The 15,213-nt window shown below is 40.6% G+C and overlaps 2 protein-coding genes across 7 annotated transcripts in view; one reads left to right on the top strand and one right to left on the bottom strand.

Annotated features, from left to right (window-relative positions):
- Positions 1-9,242, top strand: part of filip1l (filamin A interacting protein 1-like) — a 63,963-nt gene extending 54,721 nt beyond the window's left edge. For all 3 annotated transcript variants that reach the window (XM_071464713.1, XM_071464714.1, XM_071464715.1), the window contains 2 exons: positions 180-3,015; positions 8,263-9,242. In XM_071464713.1, the coding sequence (XP_071320814.1) occupies positions 180-3,015; positions 8,263-8,478 (3,052 nt within the window). In that variant the 3' untranslated portion in view covers positions 8,479-9,242. The remainder of the gene's footprint in view (positions 1-179; positions 3,016-8,262) is intronic.
- The window catches only part of LOC139609760 (epithelial cell-transforming sequence 2 oncogene-like), a 75,812-nt gene that overhangs the window by 52,832 nt on the left and 7,767 nt on the right, over positions 1-15,213 (bottom strand). For 3 of the 4 annotated variants that reach the window (XM_071464720.1, XM_071464721.1, XM_071464722.1), the window contains exons 7-21: positions 15,045-15,210; positions 14,359-14,487; positions 14,152-14,244; positions 13,426-13,632; positions 13,198-13,301; positions 12,931-13,086; positions 12,763-12,849; positions 12,363-12,472; positions 12,135-12,282; positions 11,790-11,863; positions 11,503-11,659; positions 11,278-11,343; positions 11,080-11,168; positions 10,613-10,785; positions 10,295-10,464 (exon numbers count right to left, since the gene is read on the bottom strand). In XM_071464720.1, coding sequence (XP_071320821.1) covers positions 10,331-10,464; positions 10,613-10,785; positions 11,080-11,168; positions 11,278-11,343; positions 11,503-11,659; positions 11,790-11,863; positions 12,135-12,282; positions 12,363-12,472; positions 12,763-12,849; positions 12,931-13,086; positions 13,198-13,301; positions 13,426-13,632; positions 14,152-14,244; positions 14,359-14,487; positions 15,045-15,210 — 1,893 coding nt within the window. In that variant the 3' untranslated portion in view covers positions 10,295-10,330. Of the gene's footprint in view, positions 1-9,235; positions 10,465-10,612; positions 10,786-11,079; positions 11,169-11,277; positions 11,344-11,502; positions 11,660-11,789; positions 11,864-12,134; positions 12,283-12,362; positions 12,473-12,762; positions 12,850-12,930; positions 13,087-13,197; positions 13,302-13,425; positions 13,633-14,151; positions 14,245-14,358; positions 14,488-15,044; positions 15,211-15,213 lie in introns of those variants that run through there. The other variant, XM_071464723.1, reaches the window with a different exon arrangement.

Raw genomic sequence — 15,213 nt, 5'->3', positions numbered from 1 at the left:
AAGTTAATCTGTTGAAAAGCAGAAATAAAGAGAAAGTGCAAGTGTAGTGGAAAAATAATGTTGCAATACAGAAATCTTGTCTATGTTCTTGTAAATTTTCTTACACTTTCTCATGTAAATTGCTAATTCTGAATTGGATTTCTTGAAGATCATATGTGCCTTGTTTTTGTTTTTTACAGGTTGAAGCTGTTAATTGATCAAGAAAAGGCTTACCAAGAACGAAAAGACGAAGAGAACAATAAAAAGGTCACAAGTTTGAAGGAGGAGCTGACAAAACTCAAGTCATTTGCGTTGATGGTCGTGGATGAACAGCAGCGTCTCACTGAGCAGCTGAATCAACAAACAGCTAAGGTCCAAGAACTGAGTGTCAGTGCTTCACAAGCCCAAGAGGAGCTGAGCTTAGCTAATGCTCGGCTGCAGGAAGAGGAGCAAAAGGTCTTTCGCTTGGAGTCTGAGCTGCGTGACCAAGCTTGTCGATACCATCAGGAACAAGAGACCATGACTGCCAAATTGACCAGTGAGGATGCCCAAAGCAGGCAGCTGCGCCAGAAGCTGTCAGCTCTCAGCAGGCAGCTTGATGAGCTGGAGGAGACCAACAAGACCCTGCGCAGAGCTGAGGAAGAACTGCAGGAGCTGAGGGACAAAATTAGCCGTGGTGAGTGTGGAAACTCGAGCCTCATGTCTGAACTTGAAGAGTTACGGAAAAGGGTACTTGAAATGGAGGGAAAGGATGAAGAGTTGATCAGAATGGAGGACCACTGCAGGGACCTCAACAAGAAACTGGAGAAAGAGGCCAACCAAAGCCGAAGTCTGAAGGCTGAAGTCGATAAACTGAACCACAGAATTATGGACTTAGAAAAATTAGAGGATGCATTTAGCAAGAGCAAACAAGAATGCAGCTCACTCAAAAGTAACCTGGAGAAGGAGAGGACAGTGTCAAAGGTTCTGACCAGTGAGCTGGAAGTCTTGAAAGTCAGGGTCAAAGAGCTGGAAGCAGCTGAAACCCAACTGGGAAAGACTGAGCTGACACTGAAGGAAGATCTAACTAAGTTAAAGACTCTGACAGTCATGCTGGTGGATGAGAGGAAGGCAATGGCGGAGAAGCTAAAGCAAATGGAGAACAAGGTCCAGAACAGCACTGGCAAACTTCAGGCTGAGCAGGACAAAGTTACATCAGTAACTGAGAAACTAATTGAGGAGAGCAAGAAAGCACTGAGGTCAAAGGCTGAGCTTGAGGAGAAAATGTGCAGCGCTACAAAGGAAAGGGATGACTTGAAGGCCAAGTTAAGGGCTGAGGAGGAAAAGAGCAATGATTTGGAGTCTAAGATAAATATGATGAAGAAAAGGCTGCAATCACTTGAGACCATAGAAAGGGAATACCTGAGAAGCAAAGCTAAAGAGGAGCACATCAAAACACCTATTGCTAACCGCTTCCAACAGGAGGACAACAAAGTAAAGGATTTGACCCAGGAGGTTGAACGCCTCAGACGCAAATTAAAGGACATGAAGGTGGTGGAGGGTGATTTATTAAAAACAGAGGAGTTTGAATCACTGGAGAAAAGATTCACCAATGAACAAGAGAAAGCTAAAGTCTTGATGGAAGAGCTGGAAATATCCAGAAAAGAACTCTCAAAATATCAACTGGCTGAAAAGAAAGAGTGCAACCAAGAGCATGTTCTCTATAAGCGCTTGAAAGAGGAGGAGGCAAAGTCTAGTCATTTGACCAGAGAGGTTGCAGCTCTGAAAGAAAAGATTCATGAATACATGGGAACAGAGGAGTCCATTTGCCGCGTGAAAACAGACCACTCTACGCTGCAAAGAAAACTGACCCAGCAGGAGGTCAGAAACAAAGAACTAGCCAGAGAAATGGAGACACTCACTCGAGAGCTTGAAAGATACAGACGCTTTAGCAAAAGTCTTCGCCCTGGCATGAATGGAAGACGCTTCTCAGACCTTCATGTTTCCACCAAGGAAGTTCAGACAGACCCACTTGACCTCATGTCTCCCAACTGCAAGGCAGTGGCACCACTAGAACGTGCTGTGGTTAACGGCAAACTGTATGATGAGAGTGAACCTGAAGATAATGCAAATTACAGCAACGAGCTTCAGCTCACCAAATGCAGCCCCTCACTCATTAATAATGTAAATAACCTAAACAACAACATGAGAAGAGCAAGAGTCCCTTTTCTTAAAAACAAAGACACCCCCCATCAGGTGAATGGCAAAGTGCAGCCACGGCAGAATGGTAACCACGTACAGCCTGGAGATGTTGTGTTGACCCACAGTCCTGGGCAGCCTTTGCACATTAAAGTGACTCCTGACCACGGACACAACACAGCCACACTAGAGATTACCAGCCCAACCACAGAAAACACCCAGTCATTCACCAGCACTGCCGTCATACCCACAAGTGGAGGTCCACCCAAACAGAGAATTACCATCATCCAGAATGCTTCTATATCCCCTACTGCAAAATCCATTTCCCCAACAACAAAATCTAAAGGTTCTCCCATGTCTGATGAGCCATGTTCACCAGACAGGGCCCTGTCACCTTTCACTATGGCTACATACTCCAGAGCAATGACCCCAGACTCATGTGGCTCTGTAACACCAGACAGAGCCATGTCCCCTATACAAATTGTGTCAGTCACAACTGGCACCCCTGACCGCTCCCTCTCCACGGAGCCAGTGGAGGTTGTCGGAGGACATGCCGTCTTCCGTGTGACCCCAGAAAGGCAGAGCAACTGGCAGGTCCAGAGGTCTAACAGCTCGGGACCAAATGTCATCACCACAGAGGACAACAAAATCCACATTCACTTAGGCAGCCCCTTCATTCAGAGCATCAGCACTCCGTCACAAACGCTGAGTCCATGCCACACACCTGCACTCCAGGAGCAAAGGACTCAGGTGCTTGCTAATTGCAGCACCCCTACTGCCAAAGGCAACAGCAAAATCACAAGTAGCATCATGATTAAGCCCACCTCCACCCCAATCCAAAGGCCATCACAAATTACAGTAAGTAATGCCTACGACTGACCTGATAACCCCCAAAACCCTCCATCCCATCCTTTGCTAGTGAATCCCGCCCTTGAGATCCAATACAAGCTCAGACCCTTATAGCCCACCACTATACCCTGACACATTTACATGTCTGTTTCACTTGATTTATGATCTTAAACAGGGGTTTGAATGTTTTCCTTTTATTTTGGTTGTTTTGCTTGGTTCTGTGTGATTACGTTCAAACAATTGTTTGCCTGCATGAGAAAACAATACCATTTGAAAGCACTAGAAATTTTGATTTAATTCAACATAACACCAGGTTTTAACTTATGTGCACTTACTGTATTGTATTCAATGGCAAATTTGCCATATAGTCAGACTATTCACACTGATGTATCATACCAGTTTTTATACTTCATATTACACATAGTGCATTATGATTAAGTTGTTTGATTTTCTGAGAATTAAAGTGTGCAAAAAGAAGTGTTATGTTTTAGTTTGTCATCCATGCTTGCCAATTTCATTTATTCACTAAATCCAGCATGTTTTGATTGTGTAAAATTAAAAATAATCTGAGAAAAATGCAATTAGATTGAAATCAGTTGTTTGATTTGATTTTTTGGTGCATGCACAGTAACCTTTTAACACTTACAATCCAATGTGTTTATGTTACTAGGTGTGTAGTCAAAAGAGTAGAGTTTACTCACTCAGATTTTGACATGAAAACTGTCAACATTTTGTTAGACCTTATTAAATAATACCCAAGTGGAAGAGTTGTCTGAAAAACCTTTGTGCTCATACTTTACCAGATTACAAGACAAAAAAACTGGGATTCTCACATGTGTTTGGTTGCTTGAGTTAAAATCATAGGCTGATGTCATAGTTTCTTCTTACCAGAGCACAGAAACCCAGTGACTGAGAGTAAAAACCAGCGTAATGCGAATTTAGAGCTCTCTTAAATGATACAGTGGAAACTCTGCATAAACCTTAAAGGGGTGCTCCTTACGGCTGCTGCTGGAGGTGAATCTTGTATTTGAAAAGATGCAAGATTTTGTAGAATTACAGTTGCTCTTCTCTGGTGGACTTTCACGTATTAGTGGTTACATTTCAATGGACCATGCAAATGCTCGAGAGATTTAAAACTCTTAATTATCTTCTTGATTGAATGCACCAGAGAGTGTAAAGGGTGCTCACTAGATTAGATCACACGATTTCAAACTCACTCAAGTTTTTTATGACACAAATTAAGACAAATAGATTGCTCTCTGGTAAGGCCATGCTTTCACTTTATCTTGACCATTATCCCCTAAGCTGAGGTGACTTTATTTAACAATTCCTAGAGGTGCTCCTCTGAAAATCACATTCTTGATCCATCTGGGATGGACATAGCGTGACAAGGAAAATCCTTAAATGAAATCATTCAGTGCTGGAAATCAAAAGAAAAACTGCCCTTTATTGCACAATGCTATGACCACAGGCACTGAACACTTCACCCCCGGAAACATGCAGTAAACATCAAAAAGCCCCTTCAAAAAAGCTGATACAATGTTTGGATCTGAGAAACACTAATGTATTTGTTGATAACTCAACCTCAGTGGTTTTTTAACAGAAAGTCTCAATTAGCTTGCGATTCATTGGGTACTAACCCAAAACGACTGTTTTATTTTTCTTCTTTCTATGATTCATGTCCTTTGAAATGAGTCACCAGTACATCTTGTGAATGTTCCTCCATGTATATGCATTCTTCTACATGTGGTTTTATGTGTGCACAGTGGAAATGTTACCACATACATGCAATGTTTAAATTTGATCTGTACTGATGGTCAGAACAAGATGATGAGCGGATGAAGACTTACAGGCAGGAACAAAAGTGATGTGGGAGAGGATACAGTTGAGAGGATGTGGGATGGTTTTATCTGCTGCGGTACATGTCTCGTGTTAATATCATGTATCAATACAAAGCTAAGCTAATGGAAAAGAAATCTTACAGAGAGAAGAATTACTAATTAACTATGATAGCTTGAAGTCACTGAGAGGTTTTATAATTCTACTGGTACTTAATATGCATAAGAAATATGGTACTTAATGTGCACAAGAAATCGATGCATATATCTTGGGATTATGTGTGTGTGTTTACAGCATATCAAAGAAAGATGGTATTCTTTGCTTTATAGTCATGCAGAAAGCTTATCAAGTTCAGGTTCTAGGAAATATAATAAAGATGCTAATAATGCTAGCTACCAAGCTTGCAATTTAATAACCCCCAAGCTCAGTTCACCATGGAAGAGGCAGCTGCCACATCCAAAGACATGTCAAGAAAAAATTTCACTTGAACTCCAGGGTAAAAAACAGATTTGAGATAATCCACTCCTCCTCATACCAATCCTAATTAAACTCTTACACTTTCACCAAATCATAGGAAAAAAATCAGAGGATCTTGAATTAGATGTGACAATTCTCTGTAATGGACAAAAAGTAGACAGGTAAGTTTGTGGTGGACAGAACTGAGAGCTAATAAAATCTCCAAAATTACTGAAAGTGCCAAATCCTCAGTGTCATTTAGATGGAGAAAGACAACTGTTGCAGGAAAGCTGCAAACCCAACCTAAACACGCACGCATACACAGACAACCCAGTGTGACAACGAGGAGATGATTAAATCAAGCATTAAATTGAATGAGTGGGAAGGAGCGCAGCTGGAGAAACCGGATCCAAAGCAGTCTGGGCGTGATGAAATGATGCAGGGGCTAAACAAGATGCTATTCATTAGACCACTACTTGAGAAAGCATCTAGCAGCTGGGATTGCTGTCTGCGACCTCAATTACCCCCTGACTCACTTTAGACTTGGTAGATTCATAAACTGTGCTCATCTAGCTCAGCCAAGGAAGACAGATCTGTGCACGGTATCCGTGCCAGACTGATAAAATGAGTATCAACTGACGCACTGGAAGCCAAAGGGCATTTTATACAAAAGCCTACAGTGATGCTTGCTTTTGTTGGCTGACACTGAGGCTGTAATCACACTAAACACGCAGTGATACTGCTGATTAACAGCAGCATTATTGGGGTGAAAGTAAGACATCAAAAAACAACAAACATACTGATGTGATTTTAAACAATAAGCAACTAATCTGAATCTGAATGTAGCCAAAAAAGCCTAATTACTACACTGAGTGCCAGAAAGACAAGGTGTGTATCACACTGCAGGCGAGAGCGGATTTCCTCATTTTATCCCACAATGATAATAATCACAGAGGAATTCGCTCACCTTGACCGACAGGCACAATAAAACCAGGGAGGGACAAACAACAGTGGTATGGGTACAGTCTCTAAACAAAAGGCTTCGTGCTGCGTGTGAGAGTGTAGACACTGTGAACGTAGCCTCTCTCCCACTGCAGCATAAGCACCAAAACAAACCTCGTGTTTGGTTGCCTTGGAAACAGCCGCGCCGGTATTGCAGAGTGCTGGGCAGAGGAAGTACTTAGTTGAACTCCTGCTGCACCGCTGATATATGAGAGAACAAAGCCGCACATTAAGGTCTTTCCATGTAAAATCAACAACACTCCCATGACGTGGAGCCCGTACAGATTTTCTGGCCCATTAGTTCTGCTGAAGCATGGGCCCTACTTATTCTGAAATTTATACCCTGTATGAATATTTAAGGACATAGTTCACTGCAGATTTTCGTTAATTCTTAAAAACCTCAAGCCACACATGAACATAACTAAGAGCTTTTCTCAAGTTAGAGCAAGAGGTTTGGTGTTCAGTGTGTTGCTTGGGAATACAGTTAGTGGTGTAATGTGATGAAACTCATGGAAATACTGAAAAGTTTCAGTTTTACTCAGCTGCAGAAATCTAGACCAGATCAATGACACATTTTGTCAAAGAGAGAAGTTCAAATTAACACCCCCCTCCTAACATACTGCAGTAAAATAATCCAAATGTATTATTTCTGGAGGTGTACAAGGCATCTTGTCAGCTCATTTTGCAAAATGCAATTACCTATTCCAGAAGTATGTCTGAGAAAAATGAACACCCAAGCTGTGGCTACGTGAGTGAAAATGAAACTATGTGCCAATTACCTTGATATCTTTAAAGATAATAACTGCCTGCTGACTTTTGTCATAGAGTAATTTAGTCTCTGAAGCAGACAGAGCGACTCACACATCTGACTGTCCATTTGTCTGGATGCTCAGAGATTTTAAGGACTGTTCAAATGTGTGATTCATAAAGCAAATACAATCTAAAAACACAAAATCAGAAGAAAGAACATTTTCTAAAAAGGCTAACATCCTAGAAACACTGTATTTGCAGGTTTAAAAAAAGTACTACAAATGAATGAGGAGCGTATGTGGTTCAGTATGCTAGATGTTGTTGGGGTTTCTCAAAACTGTGGAAACATCTTATCAGAGTAACTGTAAACAGGATATGTTTCTCCTGTACAAGCACCAATCCAAAAGTGATGTACCTCAGCATCCTGGCACGCTGCTGCGCATGTAAACACACTCATTAAAACCTGATTGCACAGTAAGCGGAGCAGTGAGTTGTTTAAGAATCTGAGAAATGTGATGTTTCCCAAGATAATCCCTTTTCTTGTTTGTAGTATTGTGCTGCAAAAACAGCCAAACATTGGTTTCTAAGCAACATAGTCACACTGTTATTAATACTGTGAGGAAGTGGGACTATATTAGGGGGAACAATAAAAAATTATGTACAAAATGTAATTATAATAGCGAATAATTTATATCATACCACTGAAAATGCAACAATATGTTATGTTCTCAAATGGATGTAGTGCATTTCCACAGCCACCTATTCACTGGGAACATTGGCTTTAATCTTAATATTGCACAGTGCAATTACAGACCTGTAAGAAAATATATAGACAATTCTGCTGTTGAATATCTTGTTACTATGAGACAGTTCTTTTGCCTTAATTTGACAAAGAGTTCCTTTAGGGACAAAGCCAAAGTGCAGCAGTCATGCACTGTGGTCATTTACTGTCCATAAAATATGATTTGATATCATCTAGTGGTCATAATCAGTACTGCATCAAATCTTGACTGAGTTACTGGATCAAAATCATCCGACACTGTGTGGTCCAAACTGCAAACCTACCTTTTGTGCATATAACCCTCTCCTGCAGCCTGTACATCCCATTTTCTCCCCACTTCTTCATTTTCTTTGTTGTATTTTAAAAACAAATAAGAGACAGTGCAGTCTTTACACCTACAGTAATTGAATTCACTCGTTTTTCCACAGATACCTCTAGAAGCATTCCGAAGACCAGGACCTACAAGAATCCCCAAACCGAAAAGCTACAGCTCCCAGAAAGGGACAAACAGCACGGCAGCAAGCCTGGGACTGCAGAACAAGAGTCAGCCACTGCAGCCTCATCTCACCACTGGGAAAGAGCAGCACACACATGTGCCTGCAGCACACAATAACAACCCAAATCTAGTAAACCGCAGACTGTGACATCAGTGATACTTGTTATTTTTTTATCGTTTGGTCAAAGGAATTTTTTTTTTTAATCTTTTGGGGTAGAAGTTAGGCTTACAGTATATTTCACTCACACTAAAAACATCCTCATGGTCGCTAAAAATCTAAAATGAGTGATTTTCTCAGAGTGTTGTTTTGCATAAAGACTACAAAATAACTGTAAAGTTAAAATTGTCAGTGTCGCTTTATTCTTTTTTAATCTTTCAAAATAAGAACTGTTCCACTATCCACTAATCCTCATCTGTGGTGCTCTGAAAACTGCAAAATGCAACTGTCTATTGTGTCAATATTATGTTCACTGTGTACACTCAATAAAAAACAATCATAAAAACATTTTTAAAGAGTAGTTCCAATGTAGATTCATTTAATAAATGAGAGTAAATGATTTACAGTCACAGCTTTGAGTGGGGATGTCACTGTGATTAAAATAAATGACCCTGAAGGGTTATATTAGAACACTAAGTGTGTTATATTGTTATGTTGTTAAATGAAAATGAATTTTCATTTGTATTGTGTGTATTTGTGTTTGATGACTTTATCTGTTGAGAGATACAGATAATGAAACAGTCATTTATCCATTTCTAGGGATGGAAGATGCAGATACTTTTAAAAGAAGTGGCAATAATGTACATACATGTATAACTGATGTGTTGTAATGCAGCTCCTTGATAGTGAGAATCTCTCAAATGGGACTTTTGTGTTATTTTTGGTTATCAATAAAGACTTTTTTATACCTTGAACTAGAGAAATCTATCCCTGATCTGATTATAAAGAACAACTGACAACAGAGCAACAAAGTGACAAACCAGAATAGATCAATGAAGAAGAATCGATACGAAGAAGCTGCATATAAGCCAAGTTAAAATATCAAGTTGAAAAGAAATAACTTAAGATTTATCTTTATTAACACTGGGAGCAATATATGTGCATATTTTGGGAAATATAAGTGGTGCAATGAGAAACAATAACCAAATATGACATGATATTACTTTAAGAGCTTTCATTTAACAATGTCAAAGAGGAATACTACTTGTGATGCTAGGATTGTTTAGTTAGTGCTACTGGTTAATTTCAAGTGAATAAACACGGACCACAATGTCTGAAGATGCGTCAAGATTGAGTTGCATATTTGAGCACCAGGTTTCCACAGGGGGAGATTAAAATACAAGTAAAACCCACAATATTCTATTAAACTGCAGATACGCGTAGAGTGTTTAGCACACTGGTACTTTACACAAAAAACAAGACAGGACAAAACAGGATTGGCCAGAACAACAAACCACTTCTAATATCCACTGTGATTGATTAGTCAACAAACTCTAGTAAAACAACTGATAAAAACTAACAACAACACTGCAGCAGTTTTCAACTCAATAATAGTCGCAATAGTACAGAAATAATGACTGGATTCTAATGAGCAACATCGATCATGCTGTACTGTCCAGGTATTATAATTTTTGTTTGTCTGTATTTTGTTCAGGCATTATATAGAATATAGAATATACTGTTTATAAATGTTTTTTTACATCCGTGGACAGGGGATCAAGCTGAGGGGAGTCAACACTGTTTTTAAGTTAGTAAGTGATGCATTCAATATTATGTTAACTCATAAAACAAATGATTCTGCTTTGAGGATTAAATCTGGAAATACTTTTAAGGTGAAAGTGAGACATCTAGAATTTAAACAGTGGCAGTAGTGCTACGTTTTTAGATCATATCACCGCATGGAAAAGATTGTCTTTTCAGGTTTCCTGATCTTTGTAATCTTAAAAAAAAACAGTGGTGTCCAAACCTCCTTGTGTCTTGCTGATGTATCGTCATCATACCGTCACTGATGTTCTGTCAGAGCGGCGTTGATGGCTGAACGGAGCACACACAGGAAGTAATCTCTCTCCTCACCTCTCTCTGTGGCACAGACCCAGGAACGACAAGGACCCTCCAGGACAAAGGCATGGCTCACATCTACAAAGAAAGCAACATTAATATTACCGTGACTTTCCTGATTCATCAAAGAAGGCCATAGGTTATATGATCATATACTGACGATTACTGAAAAATACCAAAATTGTAGCAATGTTAAAAAATATTCTTTATATGGGACCAAACTTACAGCGTGAGTGTGTGATCTCTCTGACAGCCAGACTGGCGAGGGCCACAGAGGCCAGGAAAGTGTGTGTGCTCCGGTGAGTCAGTGTGAAAGGTGTGTGATGCACTTTTCGCCGTGTCAACACCAAAGCATCATTAAACAGGAAGAGGCCCACATCCGACACCTGCTCGTAGGTCCTGATCATACACATACACAAACACAGGATGAATGGAGGAATGTATGCGATGACTTAATTAGATAAACCAGCTTGCATTATTTTTTAAAATGCCGTAATGCAAAATTTCCTTTTAATGTGCTCCTAGAAAGCAACACTAAGGCTCTACTGCACAATACTGCAATACAGAAATGAGTGTAAATTTATATGTTTTTTAATTGATGCAAAGTAAATATAGCCTTAATAAAATGCAAATGCAAATGCAGTGAGTCTTACATTTAAGTTTAAAATCAACAGGAATCATGTGTGCTGTTACCTGAGAGAATCTGGAATCTGTTCATCAGGACTCCTGAGCAAAGCAGCATCCTGAGTTATTATCAGCTGCCTGTTTCCTTCACTGAGGTTCTACACACAACACAGTCATATCAAAATAATACAACTTTAGTTTTACAGAAGGCGTTTTGAGAGTGAGTATATGAAAATAAAACACAGAGAATGGGAGCTGTGCTTTTACCGGACAGCCTTGGATCATCTGCTGTGTTTCCTCCATCAGTCTGTCTCTCTCTGAGTTACGCTTTAACTGAAACAGACAAAAAAAAGCTTTATAGTTCACAGTGAATGATTTAAAAGAATGATATACTGATTGAAAATTGTTATTTTAAAAATGACACAGATGGATTTTCAAATTATTGCTACAGTAGCACGAACACTATCTGTATCACAGGCGTAGGTGTCATACCTTTAGTATGAATTCTCTGTAGCGTAACATTGTCTTGAGGGCCGAGGAGAGGTGTGTGTGGTCAGGGTGACCGGGGTGTGTGTGTAAAGACAGAGCCTGGAGTAGAGTCACATACTCCTCTGTTCTCCACACTGGGCACAGCAGCAGCTCCTGTAGGCTTCACAAACACAAACATGTTTTTACACATTGTGGTTTGATCAATACATAGTGTTTTTGGTCAAATATGGAAAATAATTGGAAACTAATACAACATATAAGTGTATATGTGTGTATGTATGTGCTGTTACCTCAACATGTGTGTTGCAAGAGTTCTGTCTGTTCTCTTCAGGAAAGCCCGAAATGCAGGTTTCGTCTCCCTGCACTGACACACACAGACACACAACATCCTTTGCTTATAAAAAAACTAAAACCTGGCTGTTCATGAAATTATAATAACTGAATTAGTCAGAGATACTGTATGTTTAATTTATTATGGCTGAAAAAAACGCAAAGCTGATGTCTCTCAAAGTGACAGACGGAGGTAAATGCTCTCTCAAAGTGCTCGGCAGAACTAGAACTAAACTTGAACTAGTTTAACTAGTTAGCTTGAGGTGCAACATTTATGAATTAATGGCAACAAAGACATTGCTTACCTTGTCGATGGTGCACAGGGCAGTGGTGTAGTTATTAAGGTAGTTGGTGTAGACTCTGAGACTTGAGCACAGTTTTACAAACACATCTCCAATACACTGCTCTGCACCCCACTGCTGCAGCCTTGTCTGTAACTCTACCTGAAACACCCTGAGACAAACACACATATAAACTCATGCCCAAATACAGGGATGCAAACAAGACAGTACCATACAAATATCTGTGTGTACCCGTTGAGCTCCAGTATTTGTGTGACAGGGCTGAAGATAATCTGCATGTCAGCATAGCTGAGAATGGCTCTGTTGGAGTTCAGAGCTGCTGTGAGAGGCTCCTGGTAGACCTGCAGCACAGAGCAGGGTCATGTATCAATGAAATACCTTGCTTTACTATTACTGACTCTTCTCTTCTTCTCTCACCTCATCTGCAAAACAACCGCAGCTGCAAAACAATTTGTTAATATCTAAGACACCCAGTTTAAATAGGTATTATATTAACTCTCCATAGTTTAGTTCTATCAATTATTAGCATCTGTTTTCTGGACTTGACCAGACATCACTAACTTTCCTAAATGAAAGACACTTTGATCGTCTTTTTGTTTTATGAATTATGGAGTTAAAATGGAAGGTATACCTTCAGCACAGCGCCCAGTCTCCCCAGATACAGACACTCACTGTGGTGCAGCTCTCTGGAAACTACACCTCTCCAGTCTAACACCATCTAAAGACAAAATAAAGAGCTGTAAACATAAGGTCTGCTCCTTTGACCCTCTCTGGATGGACAAATTCAAAGGGCACACACTTGTGGTAGCTCAGCTGGTAATCTCTGTGACCTATGTGCCAGCGAGAAATCATCAGCTCCTTTGGTTCTCCGCTTGTCTTCACCAGTACTCTCCTCTCCCTCCTTCTTCTCATTCCATCTTGTCAGGAAGACGGCAAGAAACTCCAAAGGTCTGGTCTGATGAAGCAGAATTTAGACACTTTGACAGGCTGCTATCTATGGTTAAAGTTTTTTGCTACAGTTTTATGGTACTTATGTGTTACAACACTCCTTTACAGTCATTCCCACCTCTTCCTGTTTGGTGAGAGCAGTGAGTCCCTCAGTCAGAGCCTCACTTAGATCTTTAGACACAGAAAGCTCCTCAAGGCAGATTTTCTCCCACAGAAAATGACCTATAAATACATAAACACATTCTTCAGAAAGTTTACAGGACAAGGAGAATGCACACACATTTCCACTTCCTAGTGATCCCGCTGTGTGTGCATGTATTTCAGTCTTCATGTGTGGGAGACCCACCCAGAGCTCGACCCCCGGCCTGGAGGCTGACCCGCTGTAGCTGTGGCCCCAGGCAGCCCCTCAGCTCCCCCAGAGCCTCCTCCATCCACTTGGCCTCTCTGCACCAGCCCCGCAGCACACTCTCACACACATACCGGAAAGCTTGGGATGCTGGTGTCTGGTTCGATAGCTCGCCACACGCACTGCTTTGAGACCACTCACTCAGGACTGGGAGAGGGCAAGTGGTATGTAAGAGGAAAAGAGACAGAAAACAAAAACATCTTGGTTGATTTGGAGACACTAGTAGTTTCCGTAGTAACAGCAAGGGCTGTGTAATACGACAGCTAATGAGTTGAACAGCTGCCTTCTCAAAATGTTTTATTTTTTTTTAAATCACTGTTTTCTTGTTTATAAGACACATTTTTGGGATTCATATAATACTAGACTTTTACAATACTATATTTTACCATAGAGTAGGAATTACTGACTGCAAATACATTAAAACAGATTTACTGAAAAAATGCTGACCATAAATAGAGAAATGGGGTTTGATGTCGAGAAAAATCTGAAAAGTTACAAGAAAGCCCAAGAATCACATCAGGCGCCTGCTGGTTTAGGTATTTACTGGAGGTGTTAGTGGCAGTTTTGAGGTCACAAACAGCATATTACTAAGCTTGGGGCTCTTAAGAAATATTTTTCAGTTGAAGTTTAACAGCTGAGTCAAAGTCTTGTGCAAGGGAGACTCACTGTTCTGGAAACTTCCGGTAACAAGACCCATCGGCGCCCAGACCTCCAGACCAGTCAGAGTAGAGAGAGCCTGGATAAGAGCCACTCCTGATGCTGAGGGAGAGAGAGAACATGAGAGAGAGCAAGGGACAGGGAGACAGGGAATGGAAGCAGAAACTGTGACAGAAATCAAGACTGTAGACAGTATGTGTCCCAGCATCTACCTACCAGATGCAGCCAGCGGGGAGAAGATGTCAATCCCTCCTCCGTCCTCAGTTGGTGCCACCCAGCCACACAGTTTTTCCCAGAATTCTCGATGGTCGGGGGTCAGTAAAGTCCTCTCTGACAGGCTGCTATCTGAAGGGTCAAAAGTAAAACAATGGGGATTCATAAACTGAAAAAAAATGAAAATAACAATAATAGTTTGCAGAATTTTGAATGTTTTAAAGAGCCTGTGTTTCAACTTTAACCAATCAAGTTAGAACAGGATGTCCTAAACCAAGGGATCAGAGCATCTTCCCAAACGACAGACAACCAGATTAAGATTCAAGTTTTGTGTGTTTTTTCTCATGGTAAGAAGTTAACACTAAGACTGTATTTATTTTTCCAGTAAAATCTGCTTCCAAATGGTTAGTTCATGGGCAAAAAAGGACAACTATGAATAAGTTTATTAATCAATGTGCCACAAAGTTGTTGCAGAAACTGTGACGGGCTTTGTGTGTCTAAATTAACTATTTTATGATAATTAGTCTAGGGCCAGCTTTTAGCCAAAAGACATGGACAAACACAGCCATCATAATAACAATAACCTATGAAATGCTATATTGCACCAAGTACTGAAGGCTCCAGTTGAACTGGAACTAACCCGGTCAGTGTTTCCACACATTAAGAAACACAGGATTATTCATTCTCACTGTGAAGTAGATGAATTTCCTCTGTTCCACCTGGAGCTAGCAGACCCAGCCTCAGAGCTCTCTGCCCAGAAATAGCCCTCTCCACCTGGGTTAACAGAGCTGAGAGCGTCCCTCTGTGGTCATACACAACCACAATCACTTCTGCCTTCACACCACTCAGCACCAACTG

The sequence above is a fragment of the Trachinotus anak genome, unplaced genomic scaffold (assembly GCF_046630095.1).
Source record: "Trachinotus anak isolate AG129_WGS33_773 ecotype Australia unplaced genomic scaffold, CSIRO_AGI_Tana_v1 ptg000026l, whole genome shotgun sequence".
NCBI classification, from domain to species: Eukaryota; Metazoa; Chordata; class Actinopteri; order Carangiformes; family Carangidae; genus Trachinotus; species Trachinotus anak.
Note: the sequence above shows the minus strand (reverse complement) of the source record. Positions and strands in the feature narration are given on the sequence as shown.